The sequence below is a fragment of the Ostrea edulis genome, chromosome 7 (genome assembly GCF_947568905.1).
Source record: "Ostrea edulis chromosome 7, xbOstEdul1.1, whole genome shotgun sequence".
Classification (NCBI taxonomy): domain Eukaryota; kingdom Metazoa; phylum Mollusca; class Bivalvia; order Ostreida; family Ostreidae; genus Ostrea; species Ostrea edulis.
This window is the reverse complement of record NC_079170.1, coordinates 1,787,020-1,809,124: the sequence shown is the minus strand read 5'-3', so window position 1 is coordinate 1,809,124 and position 22,105 is coordinate 1,787,020. Positions and strand designations below refer to the sequence as shown.

The window sequence follows — 22,105 nt, the reverse complement described above, 5'->3', positions numbered from 1 at the left end:
AGGTATATCAATTCATAGTCATATCATCCTACTAACTGGGATATTAAACGTGGTTAATACGGAATCATGTTGTTGTAGAATTTCACCTTTTCAAAGGATCTTGGAGCATAAGCAGAGTTACTAAATTTGGAATTATGCAAATTCGTCTAAAATGCAGTGGCAATAATAAACTTTACAAACAAAGACTTTGTTTCTGTAAGCTATCGATTGTAAATAAAAGATATTTCTCATGTAAGCTATGTAATTCATAATAATATATCAAAATATATATGAATGAACTACAGTAAAGCTTGAGAGTAAGCATTTTGACATGTTACAGAACCGATGTAACTAATGCATGCGACTTTGGGAAATATAACTTTTATAAATGAAGTTGGAAAGCTTACATGAAAATCATCTTTGGTGTTCATGCATTCTGTTTTGTAAAAATGATTGCCAGAACTTTGATGCTTATCAAACTTCCAGAGAAATATTTAAGAAATGAATTTAATTCTGGGACAAGTTATGCGAGTAAAACCTGGTTTGGATCAGTTTACGCTTTATAATCCTCGAAGCGAAACGGATTATCAAAGAGCGCACACTGACCCAAACCAGGTTATACTCGTATAACTTGCCCTAAAATTAAAGTAATTCCTTATGATTTAGTACAAGAGACAAAGATACTAACCTTCGTTTATCATAATGTACATAAACTCGGAAAAATACAAGTCAACTGAGCCGCGTAATGATTTACTTAGCAACAACGACGAAGCGTCTAGCTGTGAAGCTCGCCATCTTTAATCTTACAATGTAGGTCTACGAACCTAGCCTATTGATAAAAATATTGTATCGAAGGTGAAGTTTGTCATGATAGAAAATATGTGTAGACTATACATGCAATGTGTCTTTCGCTGCCCTTTAGAAATAGAGATCGACTTTGAAGTCTCTCATCTCCCACACATTGAAAAAATACGGGAACTTCCATTGTTTAGGCCTACCCAAAATACATCTTCAAATATCGGAAATTACAATACTTTGAGACATTTAACTCTGTAAAGAATTCTACATCATGAAAACTTGCCATTGCATGCAACGTTGTCGCTATTATTAAATCCAACACAAGAAATTATATGTAGCTCATTCGATAAGCAAGAGCTTGTTCTGTGTATAGTCATTTTTTTTTTTAGATCAAGGCAAGTTACTGACAAACAAATTGATGGTACAGGGGTTTCAACAGTCTCGATTGAAGTCAGCATTTCGCAAATTCTATGGTCGTTATAATTATCTAGTTCATCAGTACAACCTATTATTGGGTTAAATGCTGTCTGACATGTTTCATACCGATTGTTAAGCCGTTCTTGGCACACTGGTTTTAACTACGGATAACTCCGTTTACCTGATCAGGGTATAGGGCTCACGGCGGGTGTGACCGGTCCGATGCTTACTCCTCCTAGGCACCCGATCTCACCTCTGTTGTGTCCAGGGGTCCGTGTTTGCCCAACTATCTATTTTGTATTGCTTATAGGAGTTATTAGATTGATCACTGTTTGTTATTTTCACCCTTCAGGTATAAGCAAGTGGCAAATTGCGATCCACATGTCAATGTGACTAACGTCATGTGATAAAATGTGACGTATTATTTTTTGTTTGTTTTGTTGAAAGGCGGAACAAGCACTGACCCCCTCTCCCCAGTGAGAAATGCATTTCAAAATGTACAGGACAGTGCTTACTTGGTAAATCATCAAAACTGATATAATATCTTAGTTTTAATCTATTTTTCAACCATCATACAGAAAAAGATCTTTTACAACAGTTATTTTCGTACAAGTAGATGCTAATATTGACAAGGAGAAAACAATATGTGTATCAAACCAAAGTAACTTATTGTTCACGCTGATTATCTAGTCCATAGAAGGCTGAAAACAGTGCTGCGATGTACATTTAGAGAGAGAAAAATAGTTCCGGCATCTGGTTGTCAAGGGGGTATGTCCCTATACCAAACCAGATTATACAAAAATAACCTGCATTCCTCAATTGGAATGTGATCGATCAGAGACAAGGATATAATAAGAATTAAATCATATAAATATAGGTTTCAGATTTAGTAGTTATTCAGTTTTCGACCTAATTAGACATTGTGTAAGAATGGCATAGCAAACGGCATGAAACACGTCAGCCAGCATTTATCCCAATGATAGGTTGTATTGGCAAACTAGATCGTTATAACGACCATAGAATTTACTAAATGCTGATTTAAAACAATCCCTCCACCATCAGGCTGTTTGTCAGTAGACTTCCTCGATTTAAGAACTGAACATACGTAGAACAAGCTATTGCGTATCAAATCATTTGAGATATAGAAACACCATATACAGGTGATAATGGAATATTGCTACATAAATATGGGAAGTTGACGATAGAGATGCTGCAATCATCCCGTTTGTCATGAAGTTGAGTTGTTAGATTGCCGTTAATATCTATTTTCAATTAAATATCTTAGTATGAAGCGAAAGTGGACGACCCTGTGGCGTCTTTTCGAGTTGACTGGGATGTATTGAATTGATAATACAACCTATCATTGGGTCAGATGCTGGCTGGCATGTTTCATACCGATTGTTAGACCGTTCTTGGCACACTGATTTGGACTACGTATAACTTCGTTTATCTGATCGGGATATAGGGCTCACGGCGGGTGTGACCGGTCAACAGGGGACACTTAGTACTTCTAGTCACCTGATGCCATCTCTGGTGTGGGCAGGGGTCCGTGTTTGCCAAACGATCTATTTTGTATTGCTTATAGGATTTATGAGATTGATCACTGTTCGTTATCTTCACCTTTCATGAATGAAAAGTATTAAAGTTAATAGATAATATATCATGTATATAGCTAAATGTCGATTATTTCTTCTCGTGTAGAAGTTTTTAAATAAATTCTGCTTCAAATGAATATAAAAACAGGTCAGCTAGCAAGGAAGCAGAATTCGTAACCATTAGCATTCCAAGAGATTGTTGGAAGACCTGATTACCAAAGACCACGAAGATATTTTCCATGAGGAACTCTAGCATATTTTTTATTTCAACTTCAGGATAATTGTGTGTGAAAGCAAAGTATGTTTTTTTTTGGATGACTTATCACTAGATAGGAATATTTGCATTTTCCATTTTTATTAAAGAAGCAACTGTCTATGATGTAAAACTTATACGGTACCAATTTTGATGCACCAGATGCGCATTTCGACAAATAATGTCTCTTCAGTGATGCTCAACCGAAATGTTTGAAATCCGAAATAACTATGAAATTTTAGAGCTAAATATATCCAAAAACAGCGTGCCAAAAAAGTGGAGCCAAATTCATCCAAGGATAAAAGCTATGCATGAGGGAGATAATCCTTAATTTTGAAATGAATATCTAAATTTTTAACAGCAATTAAATATAAATCCGTATTTTCAAGCTAGTAACGAAGTACTTAGCTACTGGGCTGTAGAGACCCTCGGGGACTAATAGTCCACCAGCAGAGGCCTCGACACAGGGGTCATAATGTAAAACTTATACGGTACCAATTTTGATGAACCAGATGCGCATTTCGACAAATAATGATTCTTCATTGATGCTCAACCGACATATTTGGATTCCGTAATACCAATGAAGTTTTAGGGCTATTATAGGGGAAAACAGTGTGTCAAAAAGTGGAGTCAAATTCGTCTAAGGATAAGAGCTATCCATGAGAGAGATAATCCTTAATTTTGAAATGAATTTCTAAATTTTATAACAGCAATTAAATATACATCCGTATTTTCAATCATCACTGAAGAGACATTATTTGGGGTGATTAGAGTTTTATTTGTTACTTAGGCTAGTTATACTAATCGAAAAAGTCGGATCGGGTGACAACGTGGCAAGTACATGGAGTAATTTGAAAGCGAGTTTTTCGCTTGCCTAAACGGTCAACCGGTCTAGTGTAATGAATATTGTTTGGTAACACATTTACACAATGTGTACCGTCATTGGAACCCACCAAATTTTCTTTGTCACACTGCATTCAACGCGTAGTGTAACGGAAAGAAAAGTCATGGGTTCCGACGATGAGTGATTTCAAAGTAAAGTTTATTATAATGTCATGGTATAACTTAGGCTAAATAATACGGGAAAATCATATTTTTGAATAATTGCCAGGGAGAAATAAAAATGGTGTTACTTTGTAAAACTAAATTATGTAGCATTCAAGTAAGGTTTATATTTTAGAGTGAATATTTTTTCTTTTGGTTTCTTTTTCTGTTGGCCATTGTTAAATTTATAAATGGGAAAACGATGACATGAGGATTTATGTTTTTGCAACAGTTCTAATGCGTTTCCTTAATACATGGATGCACTGGTATTTAGGTTTTGGGATCTGTTGGTGAACGATCGTGCGGTGTCTCACGATGTCTTCTGTGTGGCCAATGTAAAACTTATACGGTACCAATTTTGATGCATCGGATGCGCATTTCGACAAATAATGCCTCTGCAGTGATGCTCAACCGAAATATTTGAAATCCGAAATAACAATGAAGTTTAAGGGCTATTATAGGGAAAACAATGTGCCAAAGAAAGTGGAGTGAAATTCTACTAAGGATAAGAGCTATGCGTGAGGGAGATTATCCTTAATTTTTGAAATGAATTTCTACATTTTATAACAGGAACTAAATATACATCCGTATTTTGAAGCTAGAAACGAAGTACTTAGCTACTGGGCTGTAGAGACCCTCGGGGACTAACAGTCCACCAGCAGAGGCCTCGACCCAGGGGTCATAATGTAAAACTTATACGGTACCAATTTTGATGCACCAGATTTGCATGTAATTCTCACAACATCTGGAACAGAGAATACCATAAGGTGGGGGACTACTGCATGTCTTGACGTTTTCACCGTAAAGTTACTTCCGTTTTACCAGAAAAATTGGGACCCTTGTGCTATGTACGGGCATGTAGCGCATCTTGTTTTGTTGCATTTAGTGATGATAGGATTTCTTTGATATTACTGATAAAACAGTCTCTGGTTAGAATGAATTTTAATGAAGGTTTCTGTCCTTTACTATTGATGATTTTGTTTTTCGTGTCCTTGTTGGCTTGTAAGATAGCAAAGTCATTTTGGATAAGTTTTAAAAACTTTCGGATTTTTGAGGTTATCTGTTGAGACGTATGGTATGACACAATTAATAGATTTACATGCATTTTTCACTGTAAAGAGGTATTTTCTTTCATGTGATTTTGCTTTGTTAATTCCGTTTTTAATTAAGTCCCTAGTATAACGTGTTTGTAAGACTGTTTTCTTTTTTTTCCTTCGAGACGAGACGAATGTTCAGACTTTTTGTATCTGATATTATCGTGCATGGACGTCTAGCTAAATCATATGGAATATTGTTTCAAATTTATTAAAAAAAATGAAGCATATATTGTCTAAATTTGATTTCTTTTTTTAAGAATATTTCATTCCTATTACATAATTCATTTGCGACACTTATTTCCTTCAATTTTTCATTGTTTATTCAACAATTCTTTCTTCATTAAATATCTGCTAACATATGTGATTTGCTAGTTGCGGAAGTTACTACAAAACAAATTATTTCTATTCACGTCCGTCGTACGAATTGGAAAATAAATGATTCCGGTGTTACTAAGAGAAATGGCAAATTTAGAGGGAAGTAAAGTGGCTTGGATCCCCCACCTTGATTGAACATATTATACACAAATGGCCATTTTGGCATTTGGGTAGTAAATGTACAACTCTAGGTTGTAATCCATTTTCTAAAATTGCCTGAAGTATTTGTCCATGGCGCGACTTTCCCGCTGTTATAAGTCTCTCTTCAAACAACGATTGCCTCATTAGACTTAAAGTATGAGTCTTTTGTGTAAGGGGGGTTTCTACAAGGCGCATACGGAGACAATTATTATTATTATTATTATTATTTTATTAATCTATAAAGTGCAAAATAACATATAGTTTCTATGACTCTAATTTGTCTGAAAAATCTGAATCAGCAATAAATAAAAGTACCTCTGCTCAAACTTTTAAACACATTAGTGGCTGCCAAGTGTTTATCCTCATCTGTTCAACCTCACATTCCCACTACCATTCATTTGAAGTTAAGCTTGACCTATGCTATTAGATATGTTTTAGTTCGGTGCCGTTTACGCTTTATAATCCGTGGGGGGGGGGGGGGTCACGCGTACATGTAAGGGGCGTAACCCTCACCAAGTTATATAACATCATATAACATACATGTAGGTCAAAATTATCTTCATTCCTTGTCATTTAATGCAAATTAGAAGACAAAGCTACACTGTGCAAGTTTATAGCGTATAAATAACGTTTAATAAACGCTGATAAATATAAATTTCTTGCACCACGCAGGGATTCGTTTAGCAACATACAGACGAAGTGACGACCACGAAGGAAGCCGTGTTTTTCGCACAACTGGAGCATGTATTTATTTATCAAATTTTAAAATGTGAGGTTGAGTTTGTGACGAAAGTTGATTATATAAGTTATGTTTTCGCTATAGCTGTAGGCCTAATGATTAGTTCCCAGAGCAAGATTGACTTTGAAAACGCTCCGACAGAAAGTACCATCACACAAAACTACGTTGTGTACGGCTACCAGAAATGGCAATATAATTTTTGATTTTTGATTCTATAAAAGTTTCCATATCTTATAAAATATAACATGGTCTTCATTTAAACCCGACACAGGACGATATGTCAGCAATTCACAGATAGTGATCCACATGCATGTCATTCGATGTGACGTAAATTTTGCAAGACGTGAAAGATTTTTGTTTTGTGATAGGCGGATCAAGCACTCCCCCCCCCCCTCCCCCCAAGTGATAATATATTTCATAATGAAACAGCAAAATTTCAAATATTTGATATATCATTATTTCGCATATGATATCGTTGTATAGGAGTTTGTATTGAATTTTTACAGTTGGTGTCTTGTAAGAAAATATACGTTTTGTTTGAAATCATGACAAAACATTGCCTAACAAAAAATATATTATCGTGCCGGTTTAATTCTGTTGATTTTAACAGTGTTGGAAAGTGAAAAAAAAAGTAGTGCCGTCTAGTGTAGTCAATGGGGGGGGGGGGGTGTCTGCATACCAAATGACATTATACATTATAAACTATTTCTCATAAGTGTGCTCAGACAATCAAATTACGTTTTAGAAGTAAAATTATATTGCTATTGCTATATAAATACCAATAAATTCATCTTTGCACACAGAAAACATATGAATGTACGGACTGATGTCTGGGAGTCGAACTGTTCAAACATTTAAAGAAAAAAATAATTATATATAAAAAATCTTCCTCTATTTTCTTTAATATTTTTTTCAAGAAATTTTGTTCAGTTAACATTGATTAAATAAATCTATATATATTCTTTATCTAATACATACAGAGACTCGGACACATTACGTACATGTAATATGTTATTACTGTCAGCTACTCTAACTGGCAATTAACTCGTCGAGATAGTGTTTAGCCTGCAAGTTTGAAGTTTCATGTCAGTGAAGATTAAAGATGAATATCATTTTATTTATACATACACACTAATCTGGAAAAAAAAATAAATCCAAGTTTCTGTATTATATGTGATGCTGTTTAAACTTGATGAAACAAATACTTTTTTATTGGAATGAAGTTTTGAATACACGTGTAGGATTGTATCTGTGAGTGGAGGTTTTCTATCATGTCCGTTATGTATGAAAAAAGGTAAAGATGCGGTGCGGCTCGTTCAAAACGCCCTCTAAATATGATCATACACGCTATGCCCAATACTTTGAAAATTGAGCTAAGTTCAATTCCCAAAAACGTGGGAGTGAGCATCCCCCGATCCCACCCTCTATTGCTACGTGGATAATAGATTGATACTCATATGATATGATTATATGTGTGTGTAATAATTAAAAAAAATCTTTAACGCAGGCGGATTTTTCTCACAATGAATCCTATTTACATGTAGCCAACACTAATATTTTTGTACAAAAGTTACCCTACTAGAGTACAATTTTCGTAATTTTTTCTGAAGAGCCAATAATTATAGTTCCGATATTCCTTAATTCCAAAGCAATGAATCTATTTGACATATCACCTTAGATATCTGAATCACTGAAGTTGAGTTGATGAAATTAATCTGGTGTGTAATATTGGTACTTTTATTTGGATATATATCCCATTATCGCATTATATGATGTTTATGTCTTTCAACTGACTCATTACGAAAGGGATTGCTCTGTGTATGGTGAGGTTTTTTTTTAAAATCGAGGCAGGCTACTGACACAAAAGTTCATGTAACAGAGGAAATTGTATGATACTTCGAACGATCTAGTTTGTCAATACAAACTATCATTGGGTCAAATAGTGTCTGACGAGTTTCAAACCGATTGTTAGGTCGTTCTTTACACACTGATTTTGACTACGGATTACTCCGTTTATCTGATCAAGACATTTGGCTCACGGTGGACTTCACCGGTCGACAGGGGGGTGCTTACTCCTCCAAAAGCACCTGATCCCACCTCTGGTATATCCAGGGTTCTGTGTTTGTCTGATCCCACCTCTGGTATATCCAGAGTTCTGTGTTTGTCTGATCCCACCTCTGGTATATCCAGGGTTCTGTGTTTGTCTGATCCCACCTCTGGTATATCCAGGGTTCTGTGTTTGTCTGATCCCACCTCTGGTATATCCAGGGTTCTGTGTTTGCCAAACTTTTGATTTTATTTTGGAGTGTTTCGTATAAGAGATTAATGACTAATCGTTATCTTCACCGTGTCATATCGGGATATCTTACCATAATACGATTCACTGCAATATCTTAATCTAATTTCCCTGTCATCTTATCATAACATGATTTACTGCAATATCTTAATCTATTTTCCCTGTCATCTAATCTTTTCAAATATCTTCCTCCATTGTCTTGTTGAAAACAAAATAGAAAAGGTGATAGTTAGAAAAGGATGCTCAGATTGTATTTGAAATCATGATAACAACACAATTTACTTGCTGCCTAATCATTCTTTTTCGAATTTCAAGTAAGTGTTTGAAGATTTTAATATATGTAATTCAGAATATTCATGTCCTTTGAGATAATTGAATTTTAACATTTGTTTTATTGACATGTATCTATGGTGTTTATACTTCATTCTAAATATCTTCAATATTTTTAAGTTTTAGAAAGCAATGAAGAAGCAAACTGTAGACTTCAACGTTATACAGATGAATGCAATAATAGCGGATGGTTATGGAATTGTAGTCAATTGAACTTAAAACGAATTCCTAGTCTCACCACAGGAAAAACTGAAGACAGAACTTTTTCGATTGACCTCTCCAGAAATAAGTTTACATCGATTTCCCAAACTACTTTCACAGGTGTCAAGAAAGGGCTTTTGAGGAACGTAACAGCTTTATACTTCAGATATAATGAACTACAAATTATAGGTAGCTTTTCTTTTAAATGGCTGTATAAACTGTGTGTTCTGGATGTTTCATACTGTAAACTTCACACAGCTTCTCTCAGAGAATGTGCATTCTCAAATCTTGGAAAATTGGAAATTTTATACGCACAAGGTAATGTCTTTCACAAAATCCGCAACAGACGTAAAGGTTATCCTGATCGAGAAATAACGAGATTGCTAGCTTTGAAAACGCTTCATATCGATGTATTTGAAGGATTTGTATTTAAAAACGATTTTAAACGTCTAAAAAAATTGAGCGATGTGGAATTCTATACCACCGGGTCCATGTTCCACTTAACCAACAACACATTTAGCGGATTATCAGATTCACCCATCCATAACTTGAGGATGATATTTGTGTACGACGTGCATTGTGACGTCAGTGAATATCTCCTTTGTTATTTTCCATATCTAAAGGGTGTTGAAATCAACTTTGGCGGTAAGTGTGGCTTGAGTGCAGTACTTAGAACCTTAAAGTGTCTGCAAAACCGAAGTATAGACTATATACATGCTATTGAAAATGTTCGGAATATTATCCATCAACCATTTATTCTAAATGAAAGTAATTGCGAATATCTGCTGAGTGTCTGCGTCAAGGAAGTAGATTTTAGCAGTAACCGAATCGCAGGTATTTCCGTAGAACCACAAGGCTCAACCATGGGAAAATGTATTGAACATCTTAATCTCTCCCATAACAGAATTGAAGTCATAGGCTTCTCTATTGTGCTCAATTTGATTAATTTAATTAAATTTTTGCAAAATTACCCTAAACTAAAATACTTAGATCTTAGTTTTAATAACATAAGGTGTGTGGCGGATATCGCTGATGGTTCAGAACAAACGCATTTGAACGGGAGACCGACTATTACATTTACGTTTTCAAAGGAATTAGAAACTTTGCTATTTTCTCACAATCACATTCACGTTCTCAGTGATTCTTATAAGATTCATTTGAACTTTGTAGGCGAAGGATTGAAGGTGCTGAATATGTCTCAAACAAATTTTCCATTTAGAATTCTAGGCAGATGAATTTCCCCCAGTTGCAAATTCTTGATATTTCTGACAACAACTGCACTGATATTTCGTTTTAGTTATTACAAAAATTAACAAAATTGGAACAATTTGGAGCGTCAAACACGAACTTGAATTTAAATGCTGGACTAAACATGAGTAAAATCTTCCGAGGTCTGAAAAACTTTCGTCAGCTAGACCTGCGAAAACTTTTCATTCATAAACTTCCGCCATCTCTTTTGAAAGATCAAACATATTTATCCGGTCTTTATCTTGAGAACAACTATTTATCGTCTATTCCATCTGTAGTAGAACCTTTACTCAACCTAACGCATTTATATCTTCAATCTAACAAAATTTCGTCATTGAAACCCTCTGATTTTCACACACTCCACAATCTCAAAAAAGCGCAGCTTTTTATCAAAGGGAACCCTTTAGATTGTGATTGTTTACATATCTCCTCGCTTCGATGGATTAAAAAAAATCAGCATCTCTTTGGAGATTTACATGAAACTGAATGCATGGAAAAATCATCCACAATTTCAAAACTATTCGATGAAGAAACTTTTGCAGAATTTGAGAAGAAATGCCAATCTCCAACGTGGTTACTGTTTTCTTCCTCTGTGTTAGTTTTAGTAAATGTCTCAATCATTGTATCAGCGCTTATAAAGAGATACCGCGTGCATGTGGACTACATTATTCTGCATATTCGTAACAGATTGAAAGGTATACATTTGCCCAAAAACAAAAACTTTCGATGCCTTCATATCATACGCTGAAGATGACTACAAGCTGGTGACGTCAACCCTGTATCAAGCCCTGACAAATTTAGGTTTTGAAATAAGCCTACCTGATAAAAACTTCATCCCCGGAAGGTCAAAGGTGGACCAGCTGGTACAATCTTTTGACCACAGTCGAAAAGTCGTTTTCATCATTACAGAAAACTTTCTAAAGAGTGGCTGGAATTCGTACGATGGCGGTGACCCATGCCTTTCATAACCACCGAAAACGGTCCATCATAGTGATTATGAAGGACAACATTCCAATAGAAAGAATGCCAAAAGACTTGCAATATATCTGGTGGTGCATATCGAGCATCAGGTGGCCAGATACTTTAGAACTGATGGATGGTTTCTGGGAAGATCTTGCTACCACCTTGGCCTCAGTTTGAAATATGTGAAGCTCATTTGAAATTCATTTAACAATCACATGTCAAAGAGGCATTTATTGGTCTCACTGAGATGTGGAATTTCTAGTCAATGTAGAAATATGTTCAAATGTAGAATTTTTTATTACTTTGGTTAATGTTGTATTTCATCGGAAAATTACATACATGCAAAAATTTCCAGCCTGTGTATCGAGTTTCAACTTCACTAATTTCACATCTGCATGTACATTACAGTTTTATCTTTCATTGTTGAATATTTTCGTTTTAGGATGCTTCATATTTTTTTCACATACATTGTGTTGCTTGTGGGAGTTATGAGATTGATCACTGTTCGTTATCTTCACCTTACATTTTGGGCAATGTTTTAAAAAAAAAAATTAAAGGTACATAAAAACCCTTACAAACAAAGATACATTGCTGGATCCAGTAAGTGCTGTACCAAGCCCCTATTTTTCCTCCTCACGAAAATGCTAACAGCTGTGAAGGAGAAACTTCAAACTTACTGTGCGACTACATATGCCAGAAATGGTGTTAATCAAATATGGATTCTAAAAAATTCTAAAGAACTTCTAGTAAACTTGAAATCATAGAATTTTTCCCAAATCAATAGCATTAAAACCTATGACTTTTCAACACTATACACGACCATTCCTCACGATAAATTAAATACTAGACTTTTTGACATCATAGACAGTTGCTTCTTCAACAAAAAGGGAAAACGGAAATATTCATATCTAGTGATCAGTAATTCAAAAAACTTACTTTGTTAAACACCACTCTGATTCCACGCACAAGTACTCTGAAGTTGAAATAAAAAATATGCTAGAGTTCCTCATTGACAATATCTTCGTGGTCTTTGGTGATCAGGTCTTCCAACAGTCTGTTGGAATTCCCATGGGCACGAATTGTGCTCCTTTGCTAGCTGACCTGTTTTTATATTCATAGGAAGCAGAATTTATTCAAAAACTTCTACGTGAGAAGAAGAAATCTCTCGCTGTGACCTTTAATTCGACTTTCAGATATATCGATGACGTTTTGTCTATTTACAATGATAATTTTCATTCATATGTCGATTTGATATATCCCTGTGAGCTCGAAATAAAGGACATCACAGAGTCGTCCACTTCTGCTTCATACTTAGATATTTTATTGAAAATAGACATTAACGGCAAACTGACAACCCAACTGTATGACAAACGGGATGATTTCAGCTTCTCCATCGTTAACTTCCCACATTTATGTATCAATATTCCATTATCACATGCATATGTGTTTATATATTTCAAGTGATTCGATATGCAAGAGCTTGTTCTGGGTATAGTAAGTTTTTAAATCGAGGTAAGCTACTGACAAACAAGTTGATGGTACAGGGATTTCAACAGTCTCGATTGAAGTCAGCATTTCACAAATTCTATGGTCGTTATAGCGATCTAGTTCGTCAGTACAACCTCGCATTGGGTCGAGTGCTGTCTGACATGTTTCATACCGTTTGTTAAGCCGTTTTTGACACACTGATTTTGACTGCGGATAACTCCGTTTACCTGATCAGGATATGGGTTCACGGCGGGTGTGACCGGTCAACAGGGGATGCTTACTCCTCGTAGGCACCTTATTCCACCTCTGGTGTGTCCAGAGGTCCGTGTTTGCCCAACTATATATTTTGTATTGCTCATAGGAGTTATGCGATTGATCATTGCTCGTTATCTTCACCTTTATAGGAGTTATGAGATTGATCACTGTTCGTTATCTTCACCTCTATAGGAGTTATGAGATTGATCACTGTTCGTTATCTTCACCTTTATAGGAGTTATGAGATTGATCACTGTTCGTTATTTTCCCCTTTATTGGAGTTATGAGATTGATCACTGTTCGTTATCTTCACCTTTATAGGAGCTATGAGATTGATCACTGTTCGTTATTTTCCCCTTTATTGGAGTTATGAGATTGATCACTGTTCGTTATCTTCACCTTTATAGGAGCTATGAGATTGATCACTGTTCGTTATTTTCCCCTTTATTGGAGTTATTAGATTGATCACTGTTCGTTATCTTAACCTCACATGTAAGTACATTATATATACAGTTCTTGAATATAAATTGGACAAAGATAATATGTAGTTACATGTACCAACATCTGAAAGAATCCGGTGTCTGATCAAAAGGAAATATCTAATGAGAAAATGCATCTGATGTATGAGGAAAAGAATATATTTCTAATGTATGTCAATAAAACTAATATTTCGTGATACTTGAATTTGTACATTACCCGCTTCCTATATTTCTGTGGAATTTCTGTACAGTTTTGCTGTGGATATTTAACAATAAATGACCGTTGATTTCTCAGAAAGGATCCATTACAACAAAAAACTGTCCGTTATGACTCTCCACCGTCTATATAGGTCTGCGGAAAATAAAGGCGAAGATAACGAACAGTGATCAATCTCATAACTCCTATAAGCAATACAAAATAGATAGTTGGGCAAACACGGACCCCTGGACACAGCAGAGGTGGGATTAGGTGCCTAGGACATTTTAAGAATGGGACTCATAACAGTTCTTTGATGTCAATATTTTGGTAGCGTTCATTTTTTTTTACTCTACTCACGTTTCGTCCTTAACTGATTGTATCTCATTCAATTTAGTTCATTACAAACAATTTAACGTTTAATGTTAGTGTTATTAAGAGTTATCTCCCTCAAAATAATCCTATATCTAGGTCACAAAGGGTAGAATGCTATTGCTTGAAAGGTGAATGATTCATGTCACCTATCCAATCCACTAAAGAAAGACTTAATGGGGATGTCCATACGCAATTGGAAAGGCTTATACATGACTCATGATGGAGCAAAACTAAAACAGTAGTTGGTGATAATTAGGTCTATGACCAGAATCAGTTGAGAGGGGGTCTAGTTAATCCTTAACCATCACGGAAAACTACAGCCAAGTACAACAATACGACTGATTGTGCTCTCTCATAAAAACTGAAACCTGTGTAGTTTTTTTTCTTGAGCATGCATCTATTTGTGCATTTCAAATAATGACAAAAGTACTCTTGTATAGCAATCCGATGTATCATGATTAAGCCTCTGTTTTGTGACAGAGTCTTTATTACAGTTTTCTATACATACAATAAATGTTTCTTATGGCTCATTTATTTACGATATACACGTAGCTACAGGGGAGGAAAGTTGTGATCGAAGTTTGTACTTATTCAGCCCAAATTAGGAAATTGAAGACCCAAGAAGAACCAACAATATCCCTTTTTGATGAAATGTTCAACCCAATTGGACTACAACCCCCGTAACCACCTTTAGATCCGCCAGTGGTTCAACTGTAATTATTTTGATATGTTTATGCTGAAGTTGATTGTCCCTATTGTGCATCCGTGGAAAGCAAGCATAATTTTCCTGGTCTGGACACTCGAAAACCTGGTTTCTGTATGAGATTGTAGAGTATGATCACAGTTAAAATCACCAAAGAGATCCGAAAGGTTGATTCCCTGCAATTCGGCAACTGCTTCATGATCACCATGTTCCTGAGGTAATGACACCAGGTTACTGTCTCCAACAGACGCGGGTGCAGTTCTCGGTAAAGCATAAGAAACATTTATTGTATGCAAGGTGAAGATAACGAACAGTGATCAGTCTCATGACTCCTACAAGCAATACAAAATAGATAGTTGGGCAAACACGGACCCCTGGACACATCAGAGGTGGGATCAGGTGCCCAGGAGGAGTAATAATCCCCTGTCGACCGGTCACACCCGCCCCGCCGTGAGCCTATATCCTGATCAGATAAATCGAGTTATCCGTAGTCAAAATCAGTGTGTCAAAAACGGCCTAACAATCGGTATGAAACACGTAAGACAGCATTTGACCCAATGATACGTTGTATTGACGAACTATATCGTTATAACGACCATTGAATTTGTGAAATCCTGACTTCAATCGAGACTGTTGAAACCCCTGTACCATCAACTTCTTTGTCAGTTACCTGCCTCGATTTAGAAAAACTTATCATACGCAGAAGAAGATATTGCGTATCGAATCGGTTGAGAAATGTAAACACCATATGCGTGTGATAATTGAATATTGCTACATAAATATGGGAAGCTGACGATTGAGAAGTTGAAAATCATACCGTTTGTCATAAAGTTGAGTTGTTAGTTTACCGTTAATATCTATTTTCAATAAAATATGTAAGTAGGAAGCAAAAGCGGACGACTCTGGGGTGTCTTTCATTACGAGTTGAATTGAATTATATTGAATTGACATATGAAAGAAAATTATTATCGTTAATAGATAATACATTATCGATATCTAAATGTCGATTTTGTCTTCCCGTGTAGAAGTTTTTAAATAAATTCTGCTTCAAAGGAATATAAAACAGGTCAGTTAGCACAGAAGTACAAATCGTGCCCATAGGAATTCCAACAGACAGTTGAAAGACCTGATCATCAAAGACCACGAAGATATTGTCAATGAGGAACTCCAGCATATTTTTTATTTCAACTTCAGGATACTTGTGTGTGAAAGCAAAGTAATATTTTGGATGACTGATCCCTATATGTGAATATTTGCTTTTTCAATTTTTTTTCAAGAAGCAACTATCTATGATGTCAATAAATCTAGTCTTTGATTTATCGTGAGGAATGGTCGTGAAAAGAGTTTTAAAGGCATGCCTTTTGATGTTGTTGATTTCAGAAAAGTTTTTTTGATTTCAAGTTTCCTAAATGTCCACATTTGATTTTCACCACTTGTGGCATATTTAGTCGCACAGTACGTTTGAAGTTTACTCCTTCCAAGCTGTTAATATTTTTGCAAGGAGCAAAGGTAGGGGCTTGATAGAATATTTACAAGACCCAGCAATGTATTTTTGTGTGTTATCATAATATCCCTGTTTAGAGGGATACCTCCTAAAAAAGACAACACGAAAATTGTATGTTGAGGAGCAAAAGAGACATACATAATATAACATCAGTTAATAACAGGAATTTGCTAAATCATTCTCTATATGGGAGATGAAGATAACGAACAGTCGCCTTATATATCTGATTAAATATGCTGATGATTAGACTGTACGTAAATATAAAATGCTAAACAAATTGGCATAGCCAATAATTCACAACCAGCCTTCGTGTGCACGCACATTCTCAATTGATGATATTTCAGCTTCTCTACTTGTTTATTTCTTAATAAATTCGTTTAGAGGTACCTGTAAGAACATACAACACTTTGTTGAAGGCAAAATTTTAGTGTCTGTTGGTGTTTTCTTGTTTCCTGCTACAATTAGTACTTGTTACATCAATTTGGTTCTGATATAATTTTCCGCTAGGTACCTGTTGGAACAGCCACCACTTGGTTGAAGGCGATATTTTGGAATCTTTATTGTTTCCTGTTACAATCATTACTTGTTACGTTAATTTGATTTTGATATAATTTTCCCCTAGAACTATTCGTCGACATCTCATGCATTTTTTTCAGTTTCGTTGCTAGACACATTTCCTTAATTAAAATTAAAAAGGAAACCAGCACTGCTTAATTCTTGATGATACCAGACCGATTTTAATTGAGATAGAAGGTGAATGTGTAGAGAATTGGAAGATGAAGTGGAACGTCTGCTACTCACTTTTCTTTACGATGCTTCAAGTTTATAGTACGTGTATGCATTTCTGTTTGCAAATCTGATCTTCATCTTCCTTTTGATATTACATTAAAATCTTTATTGCAGATGTAGTTACAACAGGAGAAAGTCTTTGTAAAGTTACACATCAGAGAGATGAGTGTGGAAACCGGGGTTGGTTGTGGAATTGTAGTCACCTCAACTATCGAAGGATTCCTCTTGATTTCAATACAATGTTTAAAGGCGAAACAGTATCAATTGACCTTTCATGGAATAATTTTATTTTGATATCAACAAAAACATTTGCAAGCATCAAAACAACTTTATTAAGGAATGTCTCAGCATTATATTTGAAGAACAGTGGCATAAAATGTATAGATAGATTTTCGTTCAGGCGTCTTCCTAGGCTGTGCGTTCTTGACCTTTCGTTTTGCAACTTGAAAGTACACACCCCAAGAAAGTGGTCATTTTCGTATCTGGGTGAATTGAAAATTCTGGGTGAATTGAAAATTCTGGGTGAATTGAAAATTCTCTACATACATGGCAATGAATTTTATAGACACGTTTCTAATTATAGCTATCCCGAGAACGAACTATCACGACTATCGTCTTTAACAGAATTGCACATTGACGTTTTTGAAGGATTTAGATTCGGAAGCAAATTAAAACGTTTATAGCATTTTAGCAAACTGAAATTTTACCCAACTTCATCCATTTTCTACTTACACAACAACACGTTTATTGGATTATCGGAATCGCCCATCTACAATCTGACAATGGACTTTAAGGATCACGTACGATGTGACGTCAGTGAAGATATCCTATGCTCTTTCCCTGTTGTGTTGAGAATAGAAATGAATTTTGGAGGTATATGTGACTTGAATGCAGCGTTAAGAGCGTTAAAGTGTTTGCAAAATAGAACAATTGTAGAAATATCCATAAATTCAAATGTTCGATATTTTGTTAGGCATGATTTATTGTTGAATCGGAATAATAGTAAATATTTGTCCAACATCTGCGTGCAGAAAATTCATGCTAGGAACAACCGAATTGCAGGGATTTCTTTCGATTTTCTTAAAAAAAATCTTGGAAGATGTATTGAATATTTGGATATTTCCAGGAATAGTATTATGCATTGCGTACTTTAATAGACTTCTTGACAAATTAACTCAAACTTCAGTATATTGATGCTAGTTTTAATAATAATAAATGCATTAGAAAAGTAGTCCACGTCTCATTGTTGGACATTTCGAATTTGAATCCAAATATTACATTCACTTTATCAAACGTGTTGAAAGTTTTACGGTTCTCTAACAACTACTTTAACTATATACCTGATTCTTATCAATTTCAGTTGAAAATTGTAGGCAAAACTGGACTTGTCCAAAACAAATCTCCCGTGTAGTAAGGTTGCGGAAGTCGACTTTCCTCTTCTAGAGATCCTGAACATTTCCAACAATAACTGCACCAATATTTCGATTTTTGAAACGTTACTAAATTTAAAATCCCTTCGAGCATCAAATGCAAATTCAAATGGTGCACGTTGGAAACCTTTATTGCGTGATCTTAACAAACTACAACTGTTAGACCTACAACATAATTATATTCATCATCTTCCTTCCACTTTATTTAAAGAACAAACCAAGTTAAATTCCCTTATCCTAAATGACAATTATCTTTCTTGAATCCCCAATGTAGTTGTACATTTACCAAACCTTACACATTTCTACATTCAAAACAACAAAATTAAGTCATTGAAAACATCTGATTTTCATGTACTTCAGAGTCTAAAATATACGAAAACTTTCATTAAAGGGAACATTTTTGACTGCGACTGTAGCGATATTTCTTCTCTTCGATTAATAAAGAATAATCAAGAACTTTTTGGCGATTTGAATGAAACAATGTGCATCGAAAAATCATCGAATTTTTCAGGACTACTTCAAGGAAGACAATTTGCTGTTTTCGAAAAGAAATGTTAAAATGGAATGTGGTTAATGATTTCTTCCTTTATGTTGGTTTTGTAACAATTGGAATGATGTTAGTAATCATCATAAAAAGATATCGTGTGCATGTCGACTACATCATTCTACACCTGCGTAACAGATGGAAAGGTGTAATAAATTCAGAAGAGAGTAAAACCTTCCAGTTTGATGCTTTCATATAATACTCCGAAGATGACTACCAGCTGGTTAGCACAACAATCTATCAAGAGCTGACACATTTAGGATTTCAAATTAGCTTTCCCGAGAAAGACTTCATTCCTGGAGTGAATGAAGCTGAACAGCTGGTGCAAGGTATTGACCACAGTCGGAAAGTTGTCTTTGTAATCACAGAAAATTTCCTAGACAGGGGTTGGGATTCGTACGCCGTCCAGATGACAGTGACCCATGCTTTTCATAACCGTCGAAAACGTTCCATCATAGTGATTATTAAGGACAACATTCCAATAGAAAGAATGCCGAAAGACTTGCGATATATCTGGTGGTGTATATTCAGTATAAGATGGCCAAAGTTTGATCAGGTACAGGCGATGACCAAGTTGTGGGAAAATGTGGCGAATGCCTTGCGTTAACAGTGACTTTCGTCAACCAATGAGTTTCCCATTGAAACTACATATGTATAACAAAATCATTCCGTACAATGTATAACTAATCAGGTGTATGTCGAGCATACTAACAAAAGGAGTATTAACATACATGTATATCAGAAGGGTTGTGATTTGTTTTTTAAATCTTGAAATTTTATTTGCGAATTACATCAAAACCAGGAAAATAATCAGTGGCTTAGGTGAACGGAACCAAATCCTTCTGAATATAGTGTATAATTATGGCCGTTGACCGAATCAACAGAACCAAATCCTTCTGAATACAGTGTATAATTATGGTCGTTGACCTAATTAACAGGTTGCATAATATTTTGATGACATTGGTTGTGGTTACATTTTTAAAGTTCGTGTTAAATATCACTGTGTGTTCCTATTGCTGTGAATTTGAATACTGATTCATCTTATTGTATACAATGTAGTGGAATTGTATAGTGAGTTATGTTTTTCCTATTTCAGCTGTATGTTTACTCCTCCTAGACACTTGATCCCACCTCTGTTATATCTAGGGATCCGTTTTTGCACAACAATATCTTCTTCTACTAGTTATAAGATTGATTATTGTTCATTATCTTGACGTTTATTCATTTCCGTATCCGTTATACATTTACTATATACGAGTATACTTATCTGTCATAGTTTATAGATATAATCTGCGTTTGCATAGAAATTTAATTTGCTATTGCCTATAAATTTTGCAACTGATCTAGTAAGGGGATGACATTCATATTCGAAGGGGCATTTTTTCCCGGACATACAGTTCGTTGGACAGTGGATAAAATATGTATAAAATGGTGACATTTTTTGTCCTCATTTTGGGGAAATTGGGACACAGAAGCAGGTCATTCTTCAGTTAAAATTCCCTTTTGAGTCTGCGTCTGTAATAATTAAAGTGATTATTAAGTAATTCAAAATCTAAAAATGCATAAGAATCTGTACATGAAACCGCTTTGGCTAGGGTGCCTTTGCATTGTTACCTTTGCATAGCGCTTATATGTCAAGAAATCAATCCTTTTGCATGGTGCAATCTATAATTAGAAGCCTCGTCATTAAGCTATACACGAATCATGACGGTTTTCCATTTGGGTTTTGACTGCTGTTCCGACTGAGTACAAATTTTGTCCGACATAACAGAAATGTGTGAACACAATAAAAAAAATTAATTGATCCGCGTCGATCGTGTGCACGATTATGTTTTGACAGCGAAGGACAGAGATCGGTGTCTCAGAGGGACGATATTGCGTAACTGATTACATCTCCCCTGATCATATATATAGGACATGCAGAAATTTAGAGGATGTAACGGTGTGACTTAGGCTTACCTTACTATTTCTAAACGACCAAGTTATTCTTCAGAATCATCGTCAACACATTCAAATTTGATTTTATTATTTAGTTTCAAAAACGAGACTGAAAATAACGATCTTGGGGGAGAGAAAACACAAAAGGTACAAAATCATAGGTATACGTTTACGGAAGACAATGCCCCGGTTTCAAGTTCTTCAAAACACTGCCTGGAATTGTACGAGGGCTGTTTACTGAAATACATATGGTTAGAACAAGTGTTAGATAAACATTGCCATTGTGTCAAGCATGAATGTAAAATGGTTTGCGGTCCACAGCACGCTACACACAATGAAAAGTAATCGTGTTTTTAATTTGTCTGTACTTCAAACAAACAAATGACAATCCGAGAAATATGCTACATGTATTTACGGACGTACAAAGGATGAAGGAAGGGAAGGGGTATGGTTTTATCGTCGTTGTTCCCTGCCCCACAATTTGTTTTCGTTGAACGATCTTTTCATATAAAAATGCATTTAGTTTTGTGGGGAGATGTCTCTTCTTTATTTCTAAAAGTGGTTTCAACATTACCGTTTGAAAATTACTTTTGTAACGTTTAAATTCCTAGCTTGGGGTTCTCATTGAGCTTATACATTTACATGTTGTAAATATTATATATTTATTGCGAGTCAATTCTCGTACGTTTTTTTTTTTCGTATTAGAACTCCTACACCATCTTCGCAAGCAGCGAATATTATGCTTTTTTGCTATGGTTATTTGCATTTTCATATAAAGAACTGTTTTATACAATTCAAACAATAGCAATGTGTATTATGTCTCATTCAGACAAAAAGATGAGGTTAGTTTGCAATATGAATGAGCTTGTACATAAAAAGTTCAAAACACACATGTTGATGAGTACAGTGTTTAATGTACCTGTGTACA

The 22,105-nt window shown here is 35.3% G+C and overlaps 1 protein-coding gene and 1 long non-coding RNA gene across 2 annotated transcripts; both read left to right on the top strand.

Moving 5' to 3' along the window:
• Positions 1 to 11,003: 11,003 nt before the first annotated feature.
• LOC125656800 (toll-like receptor 2) lies at positions 11,004 to 11,653 on the top strand. Its single transcript, XM_048887384.2, is given in 3 exon segments — positions 11,004 to 11,233; positions 11,235 to 11,453; positions 11,455 to 11,653. Coding segments are annotated over 3 exon segments (648 nt in total).
• Positions 11,654 to 17,172: 5,519 nt separating this feature from the next.
• On the top strand, positions 17,173 to 18,439 carry LOC130047629 (uncharacterized). Its single transcript, XR_008796452.1, has 2 exons — positions 17,173 to 17,304; positions 17,380 to 18,439. It is a non-coding gene; the product is annotated as an uncharacterized LOC130047629 (long non-coding RNA).
• Positions 18,440 to 22,105: the final 3,666 nt, after the last annotated feature.